Source organism: Sebastes fasciatus, chromosome 11 (assembly GCF_043250625.1).
Source record: "Sebastes fasciatus isolate fSebFas1 chromosome 11, fSebFas1.pri, whole genome shotgun sequence".
NCBI lineage: Eukaryota > Metazoa > Chordata > Actinopteri > Perciformes > Sebastidae > Sebastes > Sebastes fasciatus.
The window spans coordinates 26077505-26101711 of record NC_133805.1 but is presented as its reverse complement, the minus strand read 5'-3'; the positions used below and the strand labels follow the sequence as shown (position 1 = coordinate 26101711).

The window sequence follows — 24207 nt, the reverse complement described above, 5'->3', positions numbered from 1 at the left end:
CACCTTAGTAGTTCTCTGATGCAGAATAGTATCTGTTCACTCTGACACCTTCCTTTCATCTGTATAGATTTCATTACTCCAAGTGCCTATGAATTAAATCCAACATTCCCGTGGTCAGCTCCATTGGCGGTCGCTTATTAACTTTCAATGTTCCCTATTAAATAAAAATAAGATGAGCGAGCCCTCCTCGACACTGCAGCTGCTGCCTAATTTAACTGTCTTTATAATGAAAGTCAACGTCAGTATTATGAAAGGGTACATCTAGGTGTGTGTGAGTTGAGAGGAGTCTATCCTGTGACACATCTCTGATCAGGGACTGACATTTATATTTATGAATTTTGATACACGCATGAAAGAAATGGCTTATTCATCACTCGGAGCTCCAGCCGTGTTATCAAATTTGTAATTGGCCTCTTCTGAGGAGTCTTGTTGATTGACATGAGCACGTTTAAAGAGCCAAAATTCTTTCCCCGTACGTTTTCTTTCCCCCCCCCATCAGATTCTTCCCCTCAGCCCCAACCAGAGGTCTGTCAAATGAAACCTGCCATCCATACCTCCTGACACGGCTCACTTTGAAGGGTCTGCCGAGTCTGAATGGCAGCGCGGATAATTTTGTCTGGCTCACACGAACATCTGGCATTACAGTTGGAATGTATTCAAGCCTGTAGTCATTTTGTTAAAGGGGCATTAGGTTGGGAGAAGGGAAGCAGTAATTGCCTTAGATGTGGTCAGAAACCATTCAAATTGGCACAATTTTCAGTCCAAGACAAGATGGCCAAGTTAAAATACTGAATGCTAATGCCTCCGTATGTCAGCAGGGAGCACAGAAACCAGCCTGCATGTGTGAGCCGCAACAGCTCATTAAGATGATTTTCTGTTTCCCAAATCTGATCGGAATCTTTCTCCTTTCACACGATAAACCTTTTTATTAAAATCCTTCCGTTAATTAATGTGATTTGACTTGATAAAAGCTGTAATCTCGTGACAGAAAATCCAAAAGTAGCTCTTTTCCACTGAAAATAAAAGACTCCACATGCTTCAAATCACATTTTACCTGAAACTATTTATTTCAGCAGTGACAGCTGTCAGTCACAGCTGGAGCCTGAAGGGTTCAGAGTAAAGCTGCTGACTGGAAAGTTACTGGCTCAACTGTATATATCAGCTGGTTGTGCCGAATATTTTTTTAGGCCTGGATTTGTGTTAGAATAAATGTGATGTGACATTGCACATTTGTAATAGGCTTTTAAAGAGGATAACCGTACATGCTTGTTGGAATTGTGCCCTAAGTAGGCAAAGGTTCAATTGAAATGTAAGTACATTTTTCACTCACTGGAACATGGACTTCTTTTCACTATGATAAAAACCTCAGGCCATCCGAGCACATTGACAGGCAACCGTAACTATTTACAGTGTCATTACTCTGTTGCAGGCAGCCGTATATAGCTGCTCAATTTTATTTTCTCCACTACCGCACACACACACACGTTGTACCTGAGACATTGAGATGGTGTGGGTCTCCACTGACTGCTGCCAGGCACCATTACCTGATGAGTTAGGCCATCTGACTGATGGCTTGTGATAGCTCAGAGGAACGCACAATCCCTCAAATAGACCATTTCTGTCTCCCAATTTTACTTTAATATTTCCCAAATGCCTCTGAAAGGCACTGGGAAAAATGCGACTCCACATTCGGCTCTAAAGGAGCGAGAGAATCGGAAAAAGCAGTAACTTAAATGCAGTGACTTGACACATGGAAATAAGCCTTTTTGTATGAAAATCAAATGGAGATTAGATCCGCAGAGCAAGCTCGATTTGAATTGTGTACAGTGATTTTGCCATGGTTATTATTGAGGGATACGTATAAACATAAACAGTGGAATGCATTGTGTTTGTGTATACATTATGTGTGTGTGTGTGTGGTAGTAGACAGTGAGACGCGCTACTTATCCACCTCAGTGCCCTTAAACCATGCACAGCCTCTGTTAATATAACTGTAATAAAAGTAATAGTGTTTCAAATGTTTTATGTGGTCCGTTTAATTCACCAAACGGTCTTCTTCTTCTGTCTTATAGGATGCTGCCTGCTGCAAAAACCACCATCGACAGGAGATCAAGCTAACACATCTGACAGCCACTGACTTATGAGGAGTGTCACTCCTCTCTGCACATCACATCTGACCGTTCGTTGACCCTTTCATCAACGCCCGACACTTGTGAAGAAGCTCCCCTTGTTGACACACCTCATCAACCAGGCAGAAGTGGCAACAATCAAAGGCAAAATAAGTGAATGGGGGCTAATCTTTGCCTGAAGCCACTCACACAACAGAAAGCAACATGCTGCCACAGTTCCCAAATGCACCATTGCACCGTTCGAAGCTGCAGTTAATTTAGAAAATCCTCAGCGATATTGTCATTTCTGTGACAAAGCAGCAGCTGTAAAGACAAAAAAAAAAAAAGAAGTTCCACAGAAAACCATACAGAATGAGATCAGCGATGCTTTGGCCCGTATTGTTCACTCTGCAAGCCGTGTGCACCAGCGTGTCACATGCCATGCAACATTACCCGGCGGCTTGGGGACACTATGACGTGTGCAAGTCCCAGATCTATACAGAGGAGGGCCTGGCGTGGGACTACATGGCCTGTCAGCCAGAAGCCACCGACATGACAAAGTACCTGCGAGTGGCCCTCGACCCCCCAAATATCACGTGTGGAGATCCGCCAGAAACCTACTGCGCTTTGGTGAGTCGTAACCTCGGCTGTCCCGTGATGGAGACAAATGAGGCTGTAGGCAGGATCACACAGCATACTGGGTCAGGGATAGAGAGCAGTGCATACAAGGCAACGTGCTGCCGCTGCGGCAGAGATTAATGTGCACACCGGGTTTTGTGCATTAGGATACAAGTGCTAACATGCAGCAGCAGAGTCACAATCTAGACACACGCAGATGGACTCACGTGAATATATATGCACAAATCCTGGAGAAGCAGGTGTGAAGATACACAGATGCATATCAGCACACACTAAAACAAGTACCGCACAAGGACTCATATTCACACAGACATGCACAAGCATACAGGAAGACATACAGTACAGTACATACACACAACAGGTCATGAATAACAGTCAAATTGCAAACATTTCTGAGCTCATCTGACTGGTCTAGCGGAGTTAAATGAAAAGTGTAATTTTTTCAACGATACTGTGGTTTATCTTAACACAAGATCACAAATGTCTTCTTGTTTGTTTGTATGTCTCAAAAATTCTACAGAGTCATCGAGGGGACAATTTAATAGATGGGAGAAAAACCTTTTGCAATCTCTTTGCGTTCCCTTGATAGATTTTGTGCTCTTGCAAAACGCTCAGTGTCCGAAATTAACTGTTTGACTCACCAGCCAAGGGGGACTGGTAGATGAAAAAACCACCAGCCAGGCATATCTGTTATCGTCCAAAATAATAAATTGCCTTTTTGTGTCACATATACATTTGTTTCGGTACATTTCATTGAAATAATAAGGCTATATGTTGAATATAAATATGAATTGATAAACCGCCCAAGCCTAGTATACAGGCTTGAATTGATTAACCGTCAAAATAATCTAAATATTTTGACAGTTAATCAATTCAAGCCTGAATACTAGGCTTGGGCGGTATCTATTTTTTCATAAACTCCTGGCATTTCACTGGGTATAGGCTACTATACGGATTATGACGGTATTTGTGTAAAAAAAAAAAAAAGACAAAAAAAGCTAAACAAAACTCAGAGAAGTAGCTTATCACTAAAATGAGAATAGCTGGTCCACCTTAAAGGTAAGCCTTTCAGCCCACATGGGTCGTTGTTGTCGCTAGCTTTAGGGCTAACCTCCTTCGCTTTAATCAGCAGGTGGCATGCAAGACACGGGAACTTGGTTTGTGTCTTGAGGAGTTGTAGCATTTATTCACTGACAGTCTGAACTGTACAATCACTGTGCTGCTATGTTCACAGTGTTACTGCTAACGTCGTCATCACCGTCAGACACTCTCTCTCTCTCTCTCTCTCTCTCTCTCTGTCTCTCTGTCTCTCGACTGGACACTCGTTAACATTACGGGCCACTAGTGCACTACACTAGCTGGCAGAAACCTTTCTTGTCTCATCGTCACCCCAAAATACACATGAACTTTCTCGTAAACAAACACAATCTCCGTTCAATCAATCTCTAACGTTAAGCACACGGCGCGAATTTGTGCGTGTGTCAAACTCCGACACAGAGAGCAGAGGACAGAAGCAGCGCGCCCGAAATGGCATCAAAACACGGTACAGACTCTCAGTGTAACCAAGCATCGTTTTTTATTAAAGGACTATTTTGGTACTAACGTTAAACCACCAGTATACCCACCGGTGTGGTAGACAGCCTTATCAGATTACTTGCCAAACGGAAAATCTACCAGCATTAGGCGCTTGGCAGGAGTTCATTTCGGACCCTGAAAACGCTGCATGCAATTGTAGAACTTTAATGTTATTTTATTTTCCTCCTCAAATAATTGTATAACTATACAGCATACTGTTTAAACATATGAAGGTATTTGGTCAAAAATATTGTGATATGGATTTTGGCAACCAACCCTACATTAAAAAAAGCACACCCAGACACACATATGACGTACATGTGACTGCACATACTGTATAGTCAAACCACACACACACAGAGGGAGGATCAGCGTTAACAGTAACAGGGTAATTGTACTGGCGCAGTTATTATGCACTACAAGCTCACCTCATTGTTCAGCGTTGTGTTTCATTGGCCCATATCAACCATTATCTACAGTTCAACCCCAGGTTGCACTTGTTTAGAATCACACTCAAAGTAAGCAACGAGAGCCCATAGGCTTTAAAGTGCTTCATTAGAAACCGTGTGTGAGCCCGCAGAGAGCTCCTGCAAGTAAATATTTACCAATTAAAATGGGCATCTTTAAAAAGGAGAGTTTTTATTCTCGCAGCTCCAGATGGCATTGAGACATTTAATGCCGCTGTAGGATCAAAAAGGAGCCGGCCGCCAGTCATGTGTGACGTTCTGTGAAGCTTTATATCAAAGCGAACAGTGAAATCTTTATCAGCACAGTAGATTATCCTGAATACGCAACATAACACACATAACACACATAACACAGGGAGAATAAAGAGCAAATAGAGACAGAGAGAGTCAAATTGGTAAGACTGATACTATATTTCACTACAGTGACTGTTGGTACAGTAGTTAAAAATGCTTTGTCACAACTTTGTCCATGTTTCCCTTTTAATTTCTTTGGATTGTATCTCTTTTTCAACCAAAAAGTGATGCAGAAGGGTCTGACAAAGCATTAGTATTAGGGCTGTCAAAGTTAACGCGATAATAACGCCTTAACGCAAATTTGTTTTAATACCACTAATGTCTTTAACGCAATTGGCAATTTTTGGGTGGGTAGGTCTTTGACTAGGTTGAAGCTAGAGTGAAGATACTGGCATCGTATGATACAAGAAAAACCTAAGGAATCCATTTGTACCAACCATGTCATACAAGCTTGTCGCAAAGGAGACTAAATAACTCTCCAAATTTATGCTAAATTTTGGCGAGGAAAAACTGGCATGGCCATTTTCAAAGGGGTCCCTCGACCTCTGACCTCAAGATATGTGAATGAAATTGGGTTCTACGTGTACCCACGAGTCTCCCCTTTACAAACATGCCCACTTTATGATAATCACATGCAGTTTGGGGCAAGTCATAGTCAAGTCAGCACACTGACACACTGAGCATATTTTTTATGCTAAATGCCGTACCTGTGAAGGTTTCGGGACAATATTTGTCATTGTTTTGTGTTGTTAATTGATTTCCAATCATAAATATATACACACATATTTGCATAAAGCAAGCATATTGTCCACTCCCATGTTGATAAGAGTATTAAATACTTGAAAAATCTCCCTTTAAGCTACATTTTGAACAGAAAAATGTGTGATTCATTTGCGATTAATCGCAATTAACTATGTACAATCATGCGATTAATTGCGGTTAAATATTTCAACCGATTAACACCCCTAATAATTTCATATTCCGTATACTGCATACATATTGCATCATTATTTTCATAAGTTGTATATTTCCTTTTTACATTTCTTTGTCAGGATATGTTGTGTAGTAATTGTTACGCAATTTATAAAGTTGATTTATACATTTGTAGATAAAACTACTACCAGTGAATTTTAAGGCCTTATTACTTACCAGTATTGTAGGTAAGCTGTTGAAGGAGACATTGGTCACTTTTTATTGAATAATGCTTTTAGCCAACCCTAGCAGCCTGGATTTAGGGATAACAGTCCGTCGCTCAGAGGGTCGATCAGTCAGTAAGTCCACCACTTTGGTCCAGACTGAAATGTCTGAACAACTATTGGATGGATGGATCGCCATGACATTTTGTAAAGACATTCATGTTTCCCAGAGTCCTACTGACTTAGGTGATCTGCTCCTTTTCCTCTAGGGCCATTAGAGCGGTCAGAATCTTTACTTACTGTATCCAGTGAAATATATCAATATCTACTGGATGGATTGGGACAAAATTTTGTACAGACATTCATGGTTCCCAGACGATGAATCCCAATGACTTTGGTGATCCTTTTACTTATCCTCTTGCATTTCCATGAGGTTAACATTTGTAATTCTAAGTGAAATGTCTTGATTGGATGAATTGCCATGAAATTTGGTAGAGACATTCATGCTCCCCTTAGGATGAATAGTATTCACTTTGGTGATTGCCTGAATTTCATCTAGCGCCATCATCAGGTCAAATCATCAGGTGTGTCCAATACTTTGGTTTATGACCAAATGCTTGCCAAACTAATGACATTCCCATCAGCCTCAGCTGTAAATTTATTGTTAATTAGTTTAAATTTTAGCATGGCTATAAGCTTAAACAAGATGGTGAACTTGTTAAACATTATCTGTTAAATGCTAACATTGCCAGGGTCAGCATGTTACCATACTGACATTAGAATTTTGCTCACAGCAAAGCAGTGCCTCAATTCAGCCTAAAAAATGAGCTACATGGCTATAGATTCTTAGTCTTGTTACATTATTTTTAATTATACTGGTCTTAGTTTTTGGCTGGACCGCAAAGGGCCAGCCTTACAAACGTAAAAGTCTGTCACTGAGTGAGTGATGGAGTTACACGACTGGTCGACCGAGTGTTGGAGTTTTCTCCTTGTTGGCCGTTGCTCTTTCAAAATGAAAAGGTCTTGTATGCAAATGAGCCTGTCCAGCGCAGCGCGTCCGGCTCATGAAACTTGGACCAAGCTGTCAAACTAGGTGATGTAGTTCTAAAATGAAACAAGATTCAGCAGTGGTATAGACTATTTCTTGCTTAAAATATTTTCAGAAGTATATTTTAGACAGATAACAGAAAGATTACGAGCAGGCTGCCATGTTTGACTGTTTGAAACCAGGGACCATGATAGGGTACGTCACCGCTTGAATGGCCAGTTGAGTGGAGCAGCGTGTCCCCTAGTGTACTCGCCAGACCTGGTGGACATGTACGGCTGGATTTAACATTATAGACATGACCACTAACTATTTGTGTAACAATTTAGCCACAAATTCACAGACTGACCAACACGGTCAAGCCATATCCTCAGTTTTGACCAAGTTTTGTTTTTAGTGGGTTGGATAAAATTCTCTCACCTCCTGGACTAGCCGAGCCTTATCAAATGATGAAATGCTATTTTAAATCCAAAAAATGAAAAACCTTTATTTTACCCCCTGAAAAGTTAGAATTTTATAGATACATTTTCACCAGACAGCAACGTCTGAATGGAAAAACACTTAACTAACGCATCATATAGTTTAATGGACAACAAAAAAAGTCAAATTCTAATCATAAGTAGAAGCAGTTTAATCCCCGTATTAAATAAATTAATGATTGGTGTTTTAGACATTGATGTAATCACGGCAGGTCAAGGAAAACAAAGATTACCGACCTGCCGTAACAAGACATAAGTGAGCAATAGCATTTTCAATCCCCACATTCCCCGACACGTGAATATTCAAGCTGTACCTTCTACTTGACTAAAAGCTTTTGTTATGCGACTGCTCAGAGACGTCCCTACATCTGACTGTCAGGATGCCAGGATCACCTCTGACATGAATTTGAGGTCATCATTGTCTAGATGATCAAGAACACAGGCTCCTCCTGCACTCGCTTAAACGGCTGTTGTGCGTTTGATCTGTTTACATTCTCGGCTGGCACAGAGGCAGACTGACACCGGTGACCTTATCCACCGGTGCTTCCCGAGAGTTTGTTGGAGATGAGAGCAGCATGCAAATGAGCTCTTTTAGCCAATCACCAAGTTGCCTGCAGTGAGCCTAGTCTAATCACTTTCCCCAGGAGTTGCTTTCCCTCATAGCGGATGGTCAAAGAATCCTGGATGTCTCGTTCCCCCCTCCCTTCCCTCTGTCTTGTGCTTATGATTTCCATCTCCGTCGCTTAAGGATGTTTTTTTGTCCAAACTAAGCTCTGCTGAATATAGTTATCACCGAGTCTTTTGCTCATCAAAAGGGCATTAATCATTCAAGAGGGGATCTTTTATATGTTAAGGTTTGAGGTTGTTTACTTTTTCGATGAGATGGTAAAGATACCCTTTTGGTGTTGGCTCTAATACCAGGCCTGCTTTTTCTTGGATGTTTAGGACAAGTATCAAAGAGAGTCCAGGATAAACAGTGTCTAGGACAGGTGTTCTGCATCAGGGAGTTAGCCCTGTTTTTATTTTTAGCTGCAGACCTTCAGGGGTTCTTCAAAATGTGTTGGTATTAAGGCTGTTCTCCCGTGGTGCATTGTGGCACTGTCACTCACTATCATTCAACAACATGGTTTAAGGTCTTTTTCAACTAAGAGGCAGTGTGCAAGCTAAAACATTTCACACATATGCTGTCATTTATGTCATTACCACTCCAAATTTGCATATTATTTCTCTAATATTTCATGCATTCTGTTATAGCTAATGAAGAGAAAGACATTTTTGATACTCAGCATGTTCACAGATTAATACAAATTATCCAATTAAACCCATTTGAATGGTTGTAGGCGAGACAGTTATTACACTATTGCACCATATGCCCCCTAATGAACAATGGCTGTTAATGCAGAAGAACGCCCGCTGAACGTCATCTGCATCTAAAACCTCTCATAATCATTTTTGATCTGGTTAACAGACATGAGAGTGTATTTAATTACAGCACTTCTCTCCCTCTCTTAAGTCCAAATCAGGTTGGCTTTGGTGGATTTAATGGCAGTTTGCAAAAGTGGCAGCCCATTACAACGACTTCATTGAGAAAGGAGGTTTAATTTTCCTGCAATTCAGAGTTAAACCAAATCATTTGTAGTTGCCAAGTAATGGGCATGGACGAGTTTATTCCACAAAACATAAATAAGCGTTTGGCAGATGGCTGCCACAGCGTCTTAAAATTTTCACAATCTGAAACTGCTGGGTAAATACATTCTGTTTTGTTAAACAGACCACCCTGTCAGGCATTTCTAACTGAGACTGCCATGGTGGAGTAGTGTTTGGATTAGTACCCTGCTCATTACAGAACGTTTCGCCCAGTGGTTTGAAATGTGGCAGTGAAAGGAAGAAGTTGAGAGACACTCTGTTCCTCCAACAACATCTACAGTGATCTGGCAGTAGATCTCAATGAATGAACGTGAGCTTTGAGTAAGGTGTCATCGGCCCACATGCTCCACAGTATCGGCAGCCACGCTGATTCATCCGCGTCACGTTGGCAATTGTATAAACATTTGTGAGACTGATTCAGTAATGGTGCTTATTCCTGCTACTCCGAGTCTAACTGGGTAGATTCTTGTAATTCCTCTGAACTTTATTCAGTTCTCTCAGAATGGATGAAAGGAGTTGCGGCTGCCAGTTCACCACACGGCCCCCTCGGAGGCTTAGGAAGGAAAGACGAGACGAGAGCTCCCACTAAGCTGCTTGGAGACTGCCGCGTTATTGACAGTCAATGCAGCAGACTTATCTTTGCATGCAATGACGGGAGTCATTGTGAACTTTCAATCTGTGTCTTACATGCCCACAAGAATTGACGTAATAGACTTTAGAAATAAATCGATTACAGATGAGAGAAAGGGAAGTAACCGTTGCTACAAACGGTGTGAGGCCATTGACAGAAATAGTGAATCTGCAGAATGGCTACTGCATCAACTCTATCTCCTACAATATGTTTATATATAGGGATGCACCGATACCACTTCTTTTCAGACCGAGTACAAGTACTTACATTTGGGTACCCGCCGATACCGAGTACCGATACGAGTACCGATACAAGTACTTTTCTGTTCCAAAAGACCCTCGTTTACAGACAGCTGGAGGGTGTGAGCAACACACGGCAGGCTGGGGAATACCGCATACGAGGCAGTGCGCCGCAACCGGCTCTAGGTCAGCTTGGAAAGGCTCGGGGCGAAGGTGCTTCCCGGGGCCGTGGACAAAGTAGACGGGGTTCCCTGCTCCCGGTGCAACTGTCAACCGGGGCGGACTGTCCTCAGCCAAGGCGAGGCTCGGCCCACGTAAAAGGCGCCAGGGGTCTGCGGCGATGTCTGCAACCCACCAGACCCGTCTTGAAACACGGACAAAGGAGTCTAGCGCACGCTTGAGCCAGAGGGTGCAAGCAAAACCCCGTGGCGCGATGAAAGTGAGGGCCGGCGCGAGGTCGGATCCTGGCCCCGAGGGATCGGGCGCACCACCGGCCCGTCTTGCCCGCACCGTCGGGGAGGTGGAGCGTGAGCGCGTGCGATAGGACCCGAAAGATGGTGACGAAAGGTTAACGTCACGCTGCCGTAAAGTGGTATCGGTGCCGTTGTATCGGAGCCGTTTTGCAAGTACGAGTACATGAGCACAGTATCTGACCCAATACCCTATACTGGTATCGGTATCGGTGCAACCCTATTTATATAATACTAATTTGCTTTGCCAGTTACATTTTGGAGGAAACGTAATTGCAGCCTGAATGAAGTTAAATGGCAGTTTTCAATCCAGAAAAGTAGTGTACATGCCATAGACACTACTTTATTGTATGATACAGCACATAAAATTCCACATAGAATTCTGACACTCAAGTAAAGTGGCGGAGAGTAATAGGAAATAGGAAGTGTCTATGTCTGTGGCAAACCAGTTTGGGCATCTCTAGTTGCTTAAATGACCGAGCAGTTCAGAGGTCATACCTGAAAGTGCCCTTCCGTCTTGGGGAGAGGGGGGGGATTCAGTCATCCATATATTTGTTTGGGGACAAGAAACAGTTGGAGCGTTGAGCTTGCCGTCAACCTTGCGCCCTTGACTCTGTTCTGAACTGGCCCTGCCCAGCACATCATCGCCGCACCACTGCGTACCAAGACACCGAGATGACATGCAACATGTCCCCTGACTCCAGGAGAGTGGGGAGTCATCATTTATTCCTTCACTCGCCTGCCACCTCTTTTGTCTCCTGGCTTTTTAATTTCCCTGTCCCTTGTTTTCTGTCAGCTGATGATGCATAATATCCATGCCTTGTTTGAACATGTGGAGGTTGGATGCTCCATATGAGGTGAACACCTGACAGATAGAGATATGTCTGCATTATACGCTGGGATCTTTGACAGGTTAATTCTTAGAGGGTTGTAAATACAAACACAGATGAATTATGCATGGAGATACAAAAGAAAGTGATGGGCTTTGTGGTTCGACTAGACAGTCTTCCTGAGCAGCTTAACATTTGAATGCATGTTTGCTGTCTGAAATAGAGTGCCTATATGCATTCATTCTTTAAAAACTAAATTACATATTACATGAATAGCCAGTTTGGAATATTTTTTTGCAGGTGTATGCAGGACTATTGCTTTGTCAGCACAAATGCTAATAACAGTAGGTTTCCTTACAATAACAGATTGTCTTTCACTAATACAAATGTTGTCCGATATCCATATACATTCTCTTACCTATTCAAGTTCTCCTATATCCATAAAGCACAAAGCCGTTTTATAAACTTATTCTGTGAAACAGATTGTACAGTTGTATATTGTATTTTACACTCTGCCACTTTCACTGACGTATGATGAAACCAAGCTGCGAGGAGTGGCAGACTGTCAAACCTTTATGGACTTTGATGTTCTGTTTGCCCACTGTGTTCAATATGATGTAGTGAAACTGTGACATATGTTTCCATTTAACACAGCTGGGGTCGAAGCACATTTAATTCAAGCGATGCGGAAATATCAGAACACATTTTATCGTTATGACATGGTAAAACAAACATCAATCTATTTTAAGTCTTGTTTCCCCACAGTGTTTTAGAGCAGTAGCACCTCCCCTAACGTCAGTAGAAATTATTTGATTTTTAGGGAATATAATATTAGGTTCTTTTAAGCTTGCTACAACACATAGCAAAGGCCACATATTAATATTTACTAGGTCTGTCAAAGTTAAAGTGATAATAAAGCGTTAACGCAAATTAATTTTAATGCCACTAATTCCTTTGACGCATTAATGCAACCAATCTTTCTGAGGTTGTAGCGGGTTCAGTTTTAAAGGTGAAATGAAGATACATGGCATCATATGAAATAATAAAACCTAAGGAATCCATCGGTACCAACCATGTCATACTAGCTTGTTGAGAAGGAGGCTAAAAAATGCTCCAAACTTGCATGGCCATTTTCATAGGTGTTCCTTGAACTCTGTCCTCAAGGTATGTGAATGAAAATGGGTTCTATGGGTACCCACGAGTCTCCCCTTTACAGACATGCCCACTTTATGAGAACCACATGCAGTTTGGGGCAAGCCATAGTCAAGTCAGCAAACTGACACACTGACAGCTGATGTTGCCTGTTGGGCTGCAGTTTGCCACGTTATGATTTGAGCATATTTTTTATGCTAAATGCAGTACCTGTGAGGGTTTATGAACAATATTTGTCATTGTTTTATGTTGTTAATTGATTTCCAATCATAAATATATACATACATTTGTATAAAGCAAGCATATTTGTCCACTCCTATGTTGATAAGAGTATTGAATATTTGACAAATCTCCCTTTAAGGTACATTTTGAAAAGAAAAAAAAATTTCAATTAATTTTTGATTAATTGCGATTAATCATGGACAATGATGCGATTAATGTGATTAAATATTTTAATCGATTGACAGCCCTACTTACAATACAAAAAAAACGTCCTCTCTTCGTATGTTATTTTGACAGTATTATTTTTACCCACAAAGTTTGATAGTTTTAAGTTTACATGTGAGAATCGGCCAACTGAAAGTGAAACGATTACATCCCTACTTCTCGCCTCTCTATAAATTCTAGATCAACAAACTTTGCACAAGATATTAAATCTTTTTTTTTCCCTTTAGGTTTGAATTTTAAAACAGGATGACAACTCATTAGCATTTACTCCCCTGGGACCCAAATTGCAGGAGATAAGATGATATTTTGGAATGATTCAAAGGAAATCCTCTTGCCTCCCGATATGACTCAGTTTCCTTTCTTCCAGTAGTCCAGCCACATTTAACTAATTTGCTCTAGACTCACATGCAAACACATTTTTGCTGCTTGCCTGGCAAAGGCATACTATAATATACAAGCATGAATGTTTCATCTGTGAATCAGCGTGTTTGTCTTACACTTCAGTACACAGGAAACAATTCGCTATTTCAACGTGTGTGGTGTCTGTCAATAGTTCTTAGAGAGTGACAGTATTTCAGAGCTTTGAATTAAGTACTTTTCTAGTGATGACGTTGTAGTTGTGACCCTTGGGCTTCAGCTAGTTTGAGATTGACTCCCCCCGCTCAGAGAGCTTCCTGTCTCTGTCATTTTGTCATGTCCATCTCAGCCCTGCTACCTTTTCTATAAAGTAATAAGAAGGTAACAAGACTGTCCACACTGTAATTTTAAAAATAAAAAGGAATTCCTTCACCACTGAATAGAATTCTTTGTGTTCTCCCAGCCTTCGGTGCTTGTACACCCATTCAGCATCCTTTTTATGCCTGACAAGCTGAATGGGATTCTTGTAAAAGATACAGTAATTGAATTACTCCAAAGCTATTTGGCAGGCGGGTTCTTTGTTGCTGCACAAAAAAACTCAACTTGGCTCACCCATGTGCCAACGTTTTTTTTTAAGATTCTTTCATAGCAGGGAAGTACATGTGAAGGACTTCCCCTCCCGCAAGACACCGTCTATAATTTTGGCGAGACTGAGAAGTGTCAAGCAATCAAGTAGTTCTCTCAAGGGAGAGGAACGCTTTGAAAGCTTTAACCTCAAAAGTCTGTGTTGGTGGGAACACGGCTTTGTTACAACGACAGCCTTTTTAAAAAGGCCACTTTCACCTATTTAACATGAAAACACAGCAGATAACCTCCTCCTGAATGGAATATAGGAGCTAGGATATGACTGACTATGATACAGTAGTAACACAAATGTGTAGTGTCTCTTGAAGTGGCTTAGAGACGCGTAGTGAAATTGCAGGCTCTAGAAGCAGAAAAAAAATTAATTTCCGCGACCCATATTAAGGATGGCATCAATGTGCATATCCACACCTCTAAAGCACTCTTATCTATTTAAATATGTCTTGTTTGTTTACCAGCTTGGTTGCAACAAATAGCGTATGAATGACCCTATACTTTGTAAGTCATTTTGCGTGCAATAATAACGTCTTTTTCTGCTTTTGGCGTGTCATGTGTACGCCATGTAGTCTGTACTGACTGCAATGCAAATGCATCCGCGTACTATATGCTACGCTCAGAGCTAGTGAGCTAGGATAACAAGTGAGGTAGACTGATTATGGTGGATGGGTCCAACAAACACAGGACTTTTAACCAGGAGACAAGTGTTTGTGTCCCAAAGTGTTGTTGAGTTATTTTGACGTTACGTTAGAGACCTTAGTGACATTTATGGCGTGTTTTCCGTGTTTTTTCCATGTTACATTGTTCACGTATGTATTTTACGTTACGTTACGTTACCGTAGTTTTGTTGCCTAAACATAACAGCGACCGTTTTACAGTACCGACGTGTCGTTACAGTAAACGACACACGAAAAGCCAACACTAAGCTTGTGGCTTATAAATGACATGCGAAAAGTCTAAAATATTTCCTCGGGTCAAGATTTTACACTTCATACACCTTCCCATGAGATCGGGTCGGTTTAACCTTTACATGAATAGATATGTTAAAAAGACGATTAGTGATTTTAGGGGAGTTACATATTGGAGCTATTTCCCTTTGCTCTGTTTTTTGTATGTCTAATACTGTTGTTGATTGAACTCTTGTTTTTAGCAGCTGAATACCATTTTACAAACTACAGGTTAAACGTCACAACTCAGCAAATGTTCTAAGGGGCAGAAGCTAGTTCAGACATGTCTGTTGGTCCTTACCGGAGAGTGTTGATGAATATTATGGGTATGTATGAAACAAATTACGATGACCAAGTACCCGCGCTGAGCCAGTGAATTTTCCTGGGAGCTGTAGTTTTTTTGTATGTTAAAAAAATCAATCACTGTATAACTTTCTTGGAATCACAAAGGTTTCATTTTCAGATCTACAGTAGATGATAATTTATCTCAGAATATGGAGAGTAAACCACAGGAACACATTTTATTTTTTCAGAAAGGCCGAAGAAAGAAATATTCAATGTGTGAATGTCTTTGGACAGAACCAAGTTATCTCTTTCCCTCTGTTTCCTGTCTTTATGCTAAGCAAGGCTAAAGACATCCCATCTGCAGCTCTATACTTAACACAGACAAGAGATTGATATTGATCTTCTCATCTTACTCTTGGAAAGATAACTGATAACTGTATTTCCTAAAACAATGCCTTAAAGGCGTTACTGTAATGTGTGCAGCACATCAACTTTGAACTTTGTCCCCTCTAAAATCCCCTAGAAGCTGGCAGCGTTTTGACCTTTTGAAAAGGTCAAGCATTACACGGCAGAATTTTTGTATTCATTTTTGATTTTTTTATTTCCAGAAAACATGTACCGAGTCGAAGGGGCAAGACTTGAAAGAGAGAAATAATGGCAAGATGACAGGCTACTGTTGCGACCCACCTCCCCTTAGGAAACCCAGCCATCATGTTGTCAGGCCATATCGATCTCTGAGAAAGAGTGTAAGAGACTGTGCTGTAGAGAGGGAGAGGGGTAGGCATGAAAGTGCAGGAGGGAAGAATGCCCGTTTCCAAAAGTGACTGGTGTGATTTTATCATGCTCAGTGAAAGGGTGACATTTCAGTAATGCTTTATTCCTCACTTTGGCATTTCAAATTAATAAAAGCCTCTAATAACTATGCAGATTGAAAAGATGGAGGACGAGTTGACACACTATGAGCTAACACACTGATGAACAATGCCGCAATTTCACTCTCACTGTCTCTCGTTCTTTCTTTCGCTCTCTCAATTTCATCCCAGTTTCCATCAATTTCTCAGTGCTGACCCCTGCATCTCATTGTAAAAGGCTGAGTCTGTGTCCTCTGACTTTCTTCTCAATGAGAGAGCACTTAGAATCCTTCAGCGGCACATTGATGTGTTTTAAAGCCGCTTATATGAAACTAGCAAGAGTCAAAATCAATAATGCAATGATTTTAGAATAGTTTATCAGTGTATTGTTAGGGCGTAGGCACTCTAGGGTAACAAATGGATTACACTTTCTGTATGGCCTAATAGGAGTGAAATAGAGTAGATCGAGAAATTTGGGTTTGTGTAAACAATTCTGGGTTGCATAGTTACACTTGATGTGATCAATGACAATCAAGATTTAGAACACACAGAAGTCTGGTGGCTTAGCAAAGGTCAGCTACCCCTTCCTAAGGACGTGGCCATTTACATCAGCAAAGATTGAGGCTTTTACATATGACATTTGGCCATGATGAAAAAACTAGAATTACCGCCTCACGGTTTTATGCCTCCACCAACCAATCAAGTAGCAGTTTACATCCATGTCTGTCCAAAATGTCATCACTTCATCATTTTGTCCTATTAGACATTGGTGTGAAATTTTCATAATTAGCATATTAATTCTTGAGTTAAGCCAAAAATGTGTTTTGTGATGTCACAGTGACCTTTGACCACCAAAATCTAATCAGTCTGGACGTTTGTGCCAAATTTGAAGAAATTCCCTCCGGGCGTTCCTGAGATATCGTGTTCACGAGACTGGTGCGAATGAGTAAATATAACCAATAAGACTAATACTAAGGCTGTCAATCGATTAAAATATTTAATCGCGATTAATCGTATGACTTTCCATAGTTAATCACCATTAATGGCAAATTAATCAGACATTTTTATCTGTTCAAATGTACCTTAAAGGGAGATTTGTCAAGTATTTAATACTCTTAACAATATGGAAGTGGGCAAATATGCTGCTTTATGCAAATGTATATATATATTTATTATTGGAAATCAATAAACAACACAAAACAATGACAAATATTGTCCAGAAACCCTCACAGGTACTGCATTTAGCATAAAAAATATGCTCAAATCATAACATGGCAAACTGCAGCCCAACAGGCAACAACAGCTGTCAGTGTGTCAGTGTGCTGACTTGACTATGACTTGTCCCAAACTGCATGTGATTATCATAAATTGGGCATGTCTGTAAAGGAGAGACGCCAGGGTACCCATAGAAACCATTTTCATTCACATATCTTGAGGTCAGAGGTCAAGGGACCCCTTTGCAAAAGATCATGGCAGTTTTTCCTCACCAAAATTTAGCGTAAGTTTGGAGCGTTATGTAGCCTCCTTCGCGAGCTAGTATGACATGTCTGGTACCAATACTTAGGTTTTCTAGTTTCATATGATGCCAGTATCTTCACTCAAGCTTTAAAACTGATTAAGCTACAACCTAAAAATTGCAAGTTGTGTTATTGCGTTAAAGAAATTAGTTGTGTTAAAACAAATTTGCGTTAACTCGTTATAGTCGCGTTAACTTTGTCAGCTCTAATGAACATACAAGTAGTGTTTTGTATTATGTCATGTTTATATCTAGTTTAGTACTCTTTGTATAAGTGCATTCATTGTAACATATTTAGTACCTCAAATTGTGCGTATGACAAACACATGGCATGCCAATATAAATGGGGGAATCAACATTTTCTCATCCCAACTCGTCACATACTGGCGCTTTGTCAGGACCCCTTGGCGTCACTTTATAACGCACTGGGAAATGTCTACCTTTTACCGCCCAAAAAAGCCCTGGTCGGGGGGTAGTACTTTCTGAAAGTACCGGAACTTTCCGGGTGGAGTTTTTTATGGATGACCGTTGCTGATTGATGGAACACACACACACACAGCACTGCTGCTTCAACTGTACCGCTTCATTCATAAAACAAGGAAGTACTCTAGTATCGATTTTGAGACCATTTTAGGACGAGGGGAGAGACTTTAATGTCTTTTTTTTATAACATTAAAGTTAAAGTTAGGCTCTGCTGTCGGCTTCCTGACTGATTTAAAAGAAAAAAAAAAAAATAGAGAAAAAGAGAGAGAGATCGTGCGAGCGAGCTGAGCGGGCGAGCGGTAGAAGAAACAGATGTAGCGCGGCAGTGCTGTGCATGTGGGAATGAAAGGTTATTTTCTGATTGTTTCACGTTCTAAAGCACAAATAAATAACCCTCAAACACTCAACAGATGATTTACTGTGGAGACAGACTCTCAGGGTTTCATTTTCCTCCTCTGCATTTCATTCATTACATCCAACGTGCATCAGTAAATATATGCAGCAGTAAATATCGTCGCAGTGAGACAAAACATATTTTTTCCAGCGTGTTTTTTAGATGAAACATGTAGTCAGACTGAACTGCAGGCTGCAGAGTGTTCACCGCTGTGACCACCAGCAGCCCTCGTCTCATGTCATGTTGCTTTTTCAGACGTCAGCGGACTAATTTGAGTAATTTTCGTAGGTCTTTAGACCTCGGTGGAAACGCAGACAACAGTGTGCTGAAGGAACCGCTTTGTTCCTTGAAAGGTAAATCCAGGGACGAAAAGTCCTAGGATCTTTTTGTGGAAACCCAGCTTTAGTTAGGTTTATGGAAAAATATCATGGTTTGGCTTAAAATTACTACGTTTGTAAAGTGAAAGTGAAACTTAACATTGTGAACACAAAGACAGATTACACGTTGTTTGGGACACCAACAGCGGCCTCCTGGATGAAAGCCTTGTTTGTTGGACCTATCCACCACCCCTCCCACCCACGCTATGTGTGTCTTTTTGCTCATTAAACTACGTCACCACACTCCCTGACCACTATCTCTGAGTGATTAATATTGACGTGGATGGGTTTGCATTGTAGTTACTTGAAATCCTGGTGTAATTCAGACAGTAAAGGGTGCCTTGTGCGACGGTATCACACGCTGAGGAGCGTGACAAAGCGACGGTATTTGACGCCCTGCGAAAGACGGGGCTGGAATAAACTCATTAACACAAAGCACGAGTATAATACTGTTTGAAATATGTGTAATCATCTTAGACAAAATACTGACAGACTGTGCAGTATGATCAAATCAAAATACAACATATGAATCTTGTCAAATGGGCGAGGCCATCTTTATCAAACCATAAAGAACAAATACTTCTAGCACTAAATGAGACACAAACCTACGACCCCGGCATTGTTAGTGTCATGCTCGATCTCGTCAGGATCAAAAGAGATGCTTGTAAAATGTATCTGATGTGTTTATTTTACACACAAATATCTGCCCGTGTCAAGTATTCTCTCTAAAGTATCTTGACAAGAGAGAGATATAATTTTTCACCACACAAGCAGGCAGCGTTTCATCCAGAGGCTGCTTTGGAATACAGAGCGCCGCAAAGAGAGGGAGAGATCTAGCAAAGAGAATTAAACATCCTCTCATTATAGCAATGTGAAAGCGTTTTATTGAATCCTGACATCAGAGGGAATCTAATCCCACACACAACCAAGCTCACACACACGCAGACACGCAGCCATACACACACTAATACACAGTAAAAATATGCAGGTATCCCTACATGCAGATAAACATACACACAAATGCAACAAATACACATGTAGAAATGACTTTGATTCGGTTCTCTGAGATTTCCACACATGCAAGCAAATGCACACTGATGAAAGCGCGCCACCATCCCCCATGATAATAAGGCGGTGTTAAATTTACCCCAGTGGGACTCTGCCACATGGGACAGATAATGAGGCCAGGTGTTAATTAATGTGGAGTGCGTTTCCCCTCGTCTACCGACGCCCCGTGAATCCCAATCAATGCTGGATCGCGGCGCGGTTGATTTGCCAAGCAGTCTACTTCAAAAGCCCAGACTGGCTGTACTGCAGTCCTCAAAGGGACTGCTTTGGCGAGGGCTACGTTCCAAAGGGCGGAGTACTTGGCATGTGGCAAATTCGAAACACGAGCGCCGGGAGAAGTTTGTGTTTTGGTTTTGATCAGACGTCGGCGCCGATGGCAAGTTACAGCCATCACCTCTGTACCCTCTGATGTGCAGTTTACTGAACCACCTGTTGCATATGTTTTCATTTGGTTTGCTGTGTGCAGCCTCACACATGACGTGAGTTTTACCTACAAATCACAACCTTGGCATTATTGGTATTGTGGTGTATCTCTACAGGATCAAAGTTTGCCCCATATTAGAGATCTCTTTTTTGTTTAATTGCCTGTGAAATATCATCACAGGTTACGGCCGTTTATGAGCAGTTTTTTATTTTTTCATTCTCTGGTTGTTTTCATTTTCAGAGGCTCAGGGAGCTTAATATATCCAATTTCTCAGAAAACAATGGAAACATAATTCTGTGTTTAATTCTTTTATTTCGTTTTATTTCGTATTCCTTGTTGTGACCCTTTAAAATGATCCTAGGACTCCCAAGTTGACACTCACTGGATTCAACGTATCCTTATACAACGGTTCACATGATAACTTACAAAAAAGTTATTTTGTTATTTTTCATGCATTTGCCTACGGATGTCCAGCAACACGAGCGATCAATGTGCTTGCGCAAGCCCCTGTGGGTTTTAGGCAAAAAAACGACTTGGTTAAGTTTAGGAAAAGATCGTAGTTTGGTTTAAAATAAGTACGTTTGGAATACTTGGTCAAATTTAGGCAAAAAAAAATACTTGTTAGGTTTCGAAAAATATCATGATTTGGGTTAAAATAAGTACGTTTGAAATACTTGGTTAAGTTTAGGCAAAAAAAAATACTTGGTTAGGGTTAGGAAAAGATTTTGGTTTGGGTTAAAATAACTACGGAAGTGGCGTTACGTAAGTACGGTAGTTACGTGACACATAAGTCGGAGACCTCTGGTTTCACACGGGTCACAAACAGCTAGCTCCTGGGTGAAAGTCCTGTGTTTTTTGGCCCACCCGTCCATCCCAACCTCCTCCCTTCGCGGACTCTAGCACTCTTTATTCTACGTCGTTTGTCCTGGGTTATATACGAATTAAAGCGCATGTCTTTTTGCAGGTACGAACAGTGTATGAGAACAGCCTGCTGGATTACATTACTCAAGCAAGTTTTGGCTAATTGATTTTTATACTATAGAGAAATGAATGTAAGCCAATGGTTGACCGGTATGGTAGAAAAAGTATATAATAGTGCTTTTGTGCTGTACAAACATGATATTGAATTGCCATTATCTGTTGTCAGGTCTGAGACGTTCATAACCCTCCAACCTCAGATGTGATATGATGGTGCACTTACAGGTCAGATGAGCAATCCTCCTGTCCTTCATTCCTCTGAAGGTCAGAAGAATGAAAAGCCTGGCTCTGTGTTGAGCCACTGCTGGCCCTGACTGCAGGTCATTAAAGCTCTATTGAGTTTCTGCCAAAGCTCTGACTCTCCCAATATCTCACCATGGCTCATCTCAGCTGTCTCTTCCGTCAGGGCTTATACCGAGCCCTGAAAGGATCAACACCCAGTCCCTGTGTTCGCTGTACACTTGAGCATTCCCTCTTCGAAAAAGCCGGCCGAGATCTACCTTGATATCATCCTTTTTGGCCTGGCTTCTGTGTATCACCACAAACGTATCAACCTCAGTTATATCGAAGTACCATGTGAGTGCAGGGCATAGAGGGCTTGCCTTTTCGTGCTGATGGAAAGTTGAGATTTTTTTGTTGTCTCAAAATGGGCATCTTGTGATTTTGTCCAGTGGTGCTTCAGCTCAAATCATCATTTTTGTGGTCCTGGATCAACTCCCTGAACACTGAATCACAGACGAGTGATATCACCAAGCTGTCATTTGTCAAAAATTCTCCTCCTCCGGTGCACGCCGTGAATGAGGATGGGCATCCGGAGGTGTGATAGAGGGGGTTTGGGCCAGCGACAGGTCTGCAGGTGTCATGCGGCAGGTTAGGAGGTGTAAGGCCGAGCAGGATGATGGGCTGATTAATCCAGCAACACCTCGGGTCCAGTGGGAGAGAGTTCTCTCACGCAGCCACAGAGGATCTGTAGCGAGGAAGTTACTCAGCACAAACTTGTAAAGTACACACAGGTCACAGACTCATTAATGTAATATTACTGTAGGTTTCACATTGTAGATTTACCACACATACTGTGTATAAAGGTAAGTAAAGCTTCAAAAGATTCAAGTTTAAAGGGAAATTCTCGTTTGTTACAGTTTTTTTCTTATTTTGGCCATCATCACTGTTGGTAACACTGTACTCACCAAGATAATTGCTGAGATTGGGGAATATGGTGATAATGCTACAACAAAATTAACGGACCGAGGAGTCAGATGATGGTGTACTGTAGGCTTTGAACAAACCCACCCAAACTTATTTGAAAGAGAGAGTGGAGGTGAATGGTAAAATAACTACCCACACCGTCCGTTGTAAATTGAAATCACAGTTAACAGACCAACTTCCTAATTTCAATTTTGACCTGTGAAATCATCCGAGTTCCTGTGCCTTAAAGGTGCAGTGTGTAGGATTTGGTGGCATCTAGCGGTGAGGTTGCAGATTGCAACCAACTGAAACTTCTCTTGGAGAACTACGGTGGCCGACGTGAAAACGCCAATGTCCCTATCTAGAGCCAGTGTTTGGTTTGTCCATTCTGGGCTACTGTAGAAACATGGCGGCCGGCTCTCCGTGAATATGACCTGCTCCATATTTTCTGGTAATTATACACTAAAGAAAACATACTTATTAATATTATATTCCATTTCTGCCAACAGTTCTCCATAAAAGCTACAAACAGTTCCTTTAAGGGATTGTGATCAGCATTTCGGGGCTTTCACATTGGGCTTGTGTTCAACATTTCTGATCGTGTGACCACTAAGCAATGGCTCTGGTGAGAATAGCGCGTCACAATGATCGTACCCAAGTCATACTAAAATGAGATTATCCTTCAAAGACTATGATCTTTAATAATTCAAATCATACTTGTCATTTTAAAAAGTTTCTAGAATTGTATCTAGTGCAATAAAGTAATGTGTTGTAATATAAAAACATATTATAAGAGCATTACGTTGGTAAGAAAATGCAATTCATGCAAGGCTACGGAGTTGTATATGGCAAGAGTAACAGAGGATAGGGCAATAACATTAATTCTAATCTGAAACAAACATCTCATCCTTCTATACAGTTTCCACTGAATGTATGCATGCATCTACAGTCTCAATGCAGGAGTGCAGTCTGTGTATGTGCTGTTTTTATATAGGCGGGAGGGTTGGTGGAAACTCTGACGAATAAAGAACTAATCAAAATTGAATGAGTCATTATCTGATTGACCCATTACTTGCTGACAAACTGTGCTGTATAATTTTCATTATTATACCCTTCCAGTGTTGTGGCTTCTGACTAAACTGCTTATCAGTTTATGTACTGAATGAACTCTTTACATGCTGTGGGCCTCTGTGTACACCCAAAATAAATTTCCCCCAGGACTGTTTGGTTGCTGATAGCACAATATTTCTTTTTTTTTTTCCTGAAAAAGGGTGCATCAGTCAAGCCGAATTAATTTTAAAAAGCGTTCACTAAGCAAAAAAAATGTGTGGCCCAGTGTGATTTACAGAGAAACAAAGAAGTGAGCACATATCAAACTTTAAAATGTCACAATGGTGAAATAACAAGCTTGCCCTAGAGGAGATGGCTCAAGTAGAAAACTGCGGTGAGTTCAATCTGCTATCTGAGCTTCAAGTCCAGAAATCTGTCAACTAAACTGATTGGTTGGATTGCCTGCGCCCATCCTTCAGCCGGAGCCGTCGTTG

At 41.2% G+C, this 24207-nt stretch overlaps 1 protein-coding gene across 3 annotated transcripts in view; it reads left to right on the top strand.

Moving 5' to 3' along the window:
• Positions 1 to 24207, top strand: part of LOC141777538 (netrin-G1-like) — a 77435-nt gene that overhangs the window by 4883 nt on the left and 48345 nt on the right. For all 3 annotated transcript variants that reach the window (XM_074651890.1, XM_074651889.1, XM_074651888.1), the window contains exon 2: positions 2073 to 2738. In XM_074651890.1, coding sequence (XP_074507991.1) covers positions 2481 to 2738 — 258 coding nt within the window. In that variant the 5' untranslated portion in view covers positions 2073 to 2480. The remainder of the gene's footprint in view (positions 1 to 2072; positions 2739 to 24207) is intronic.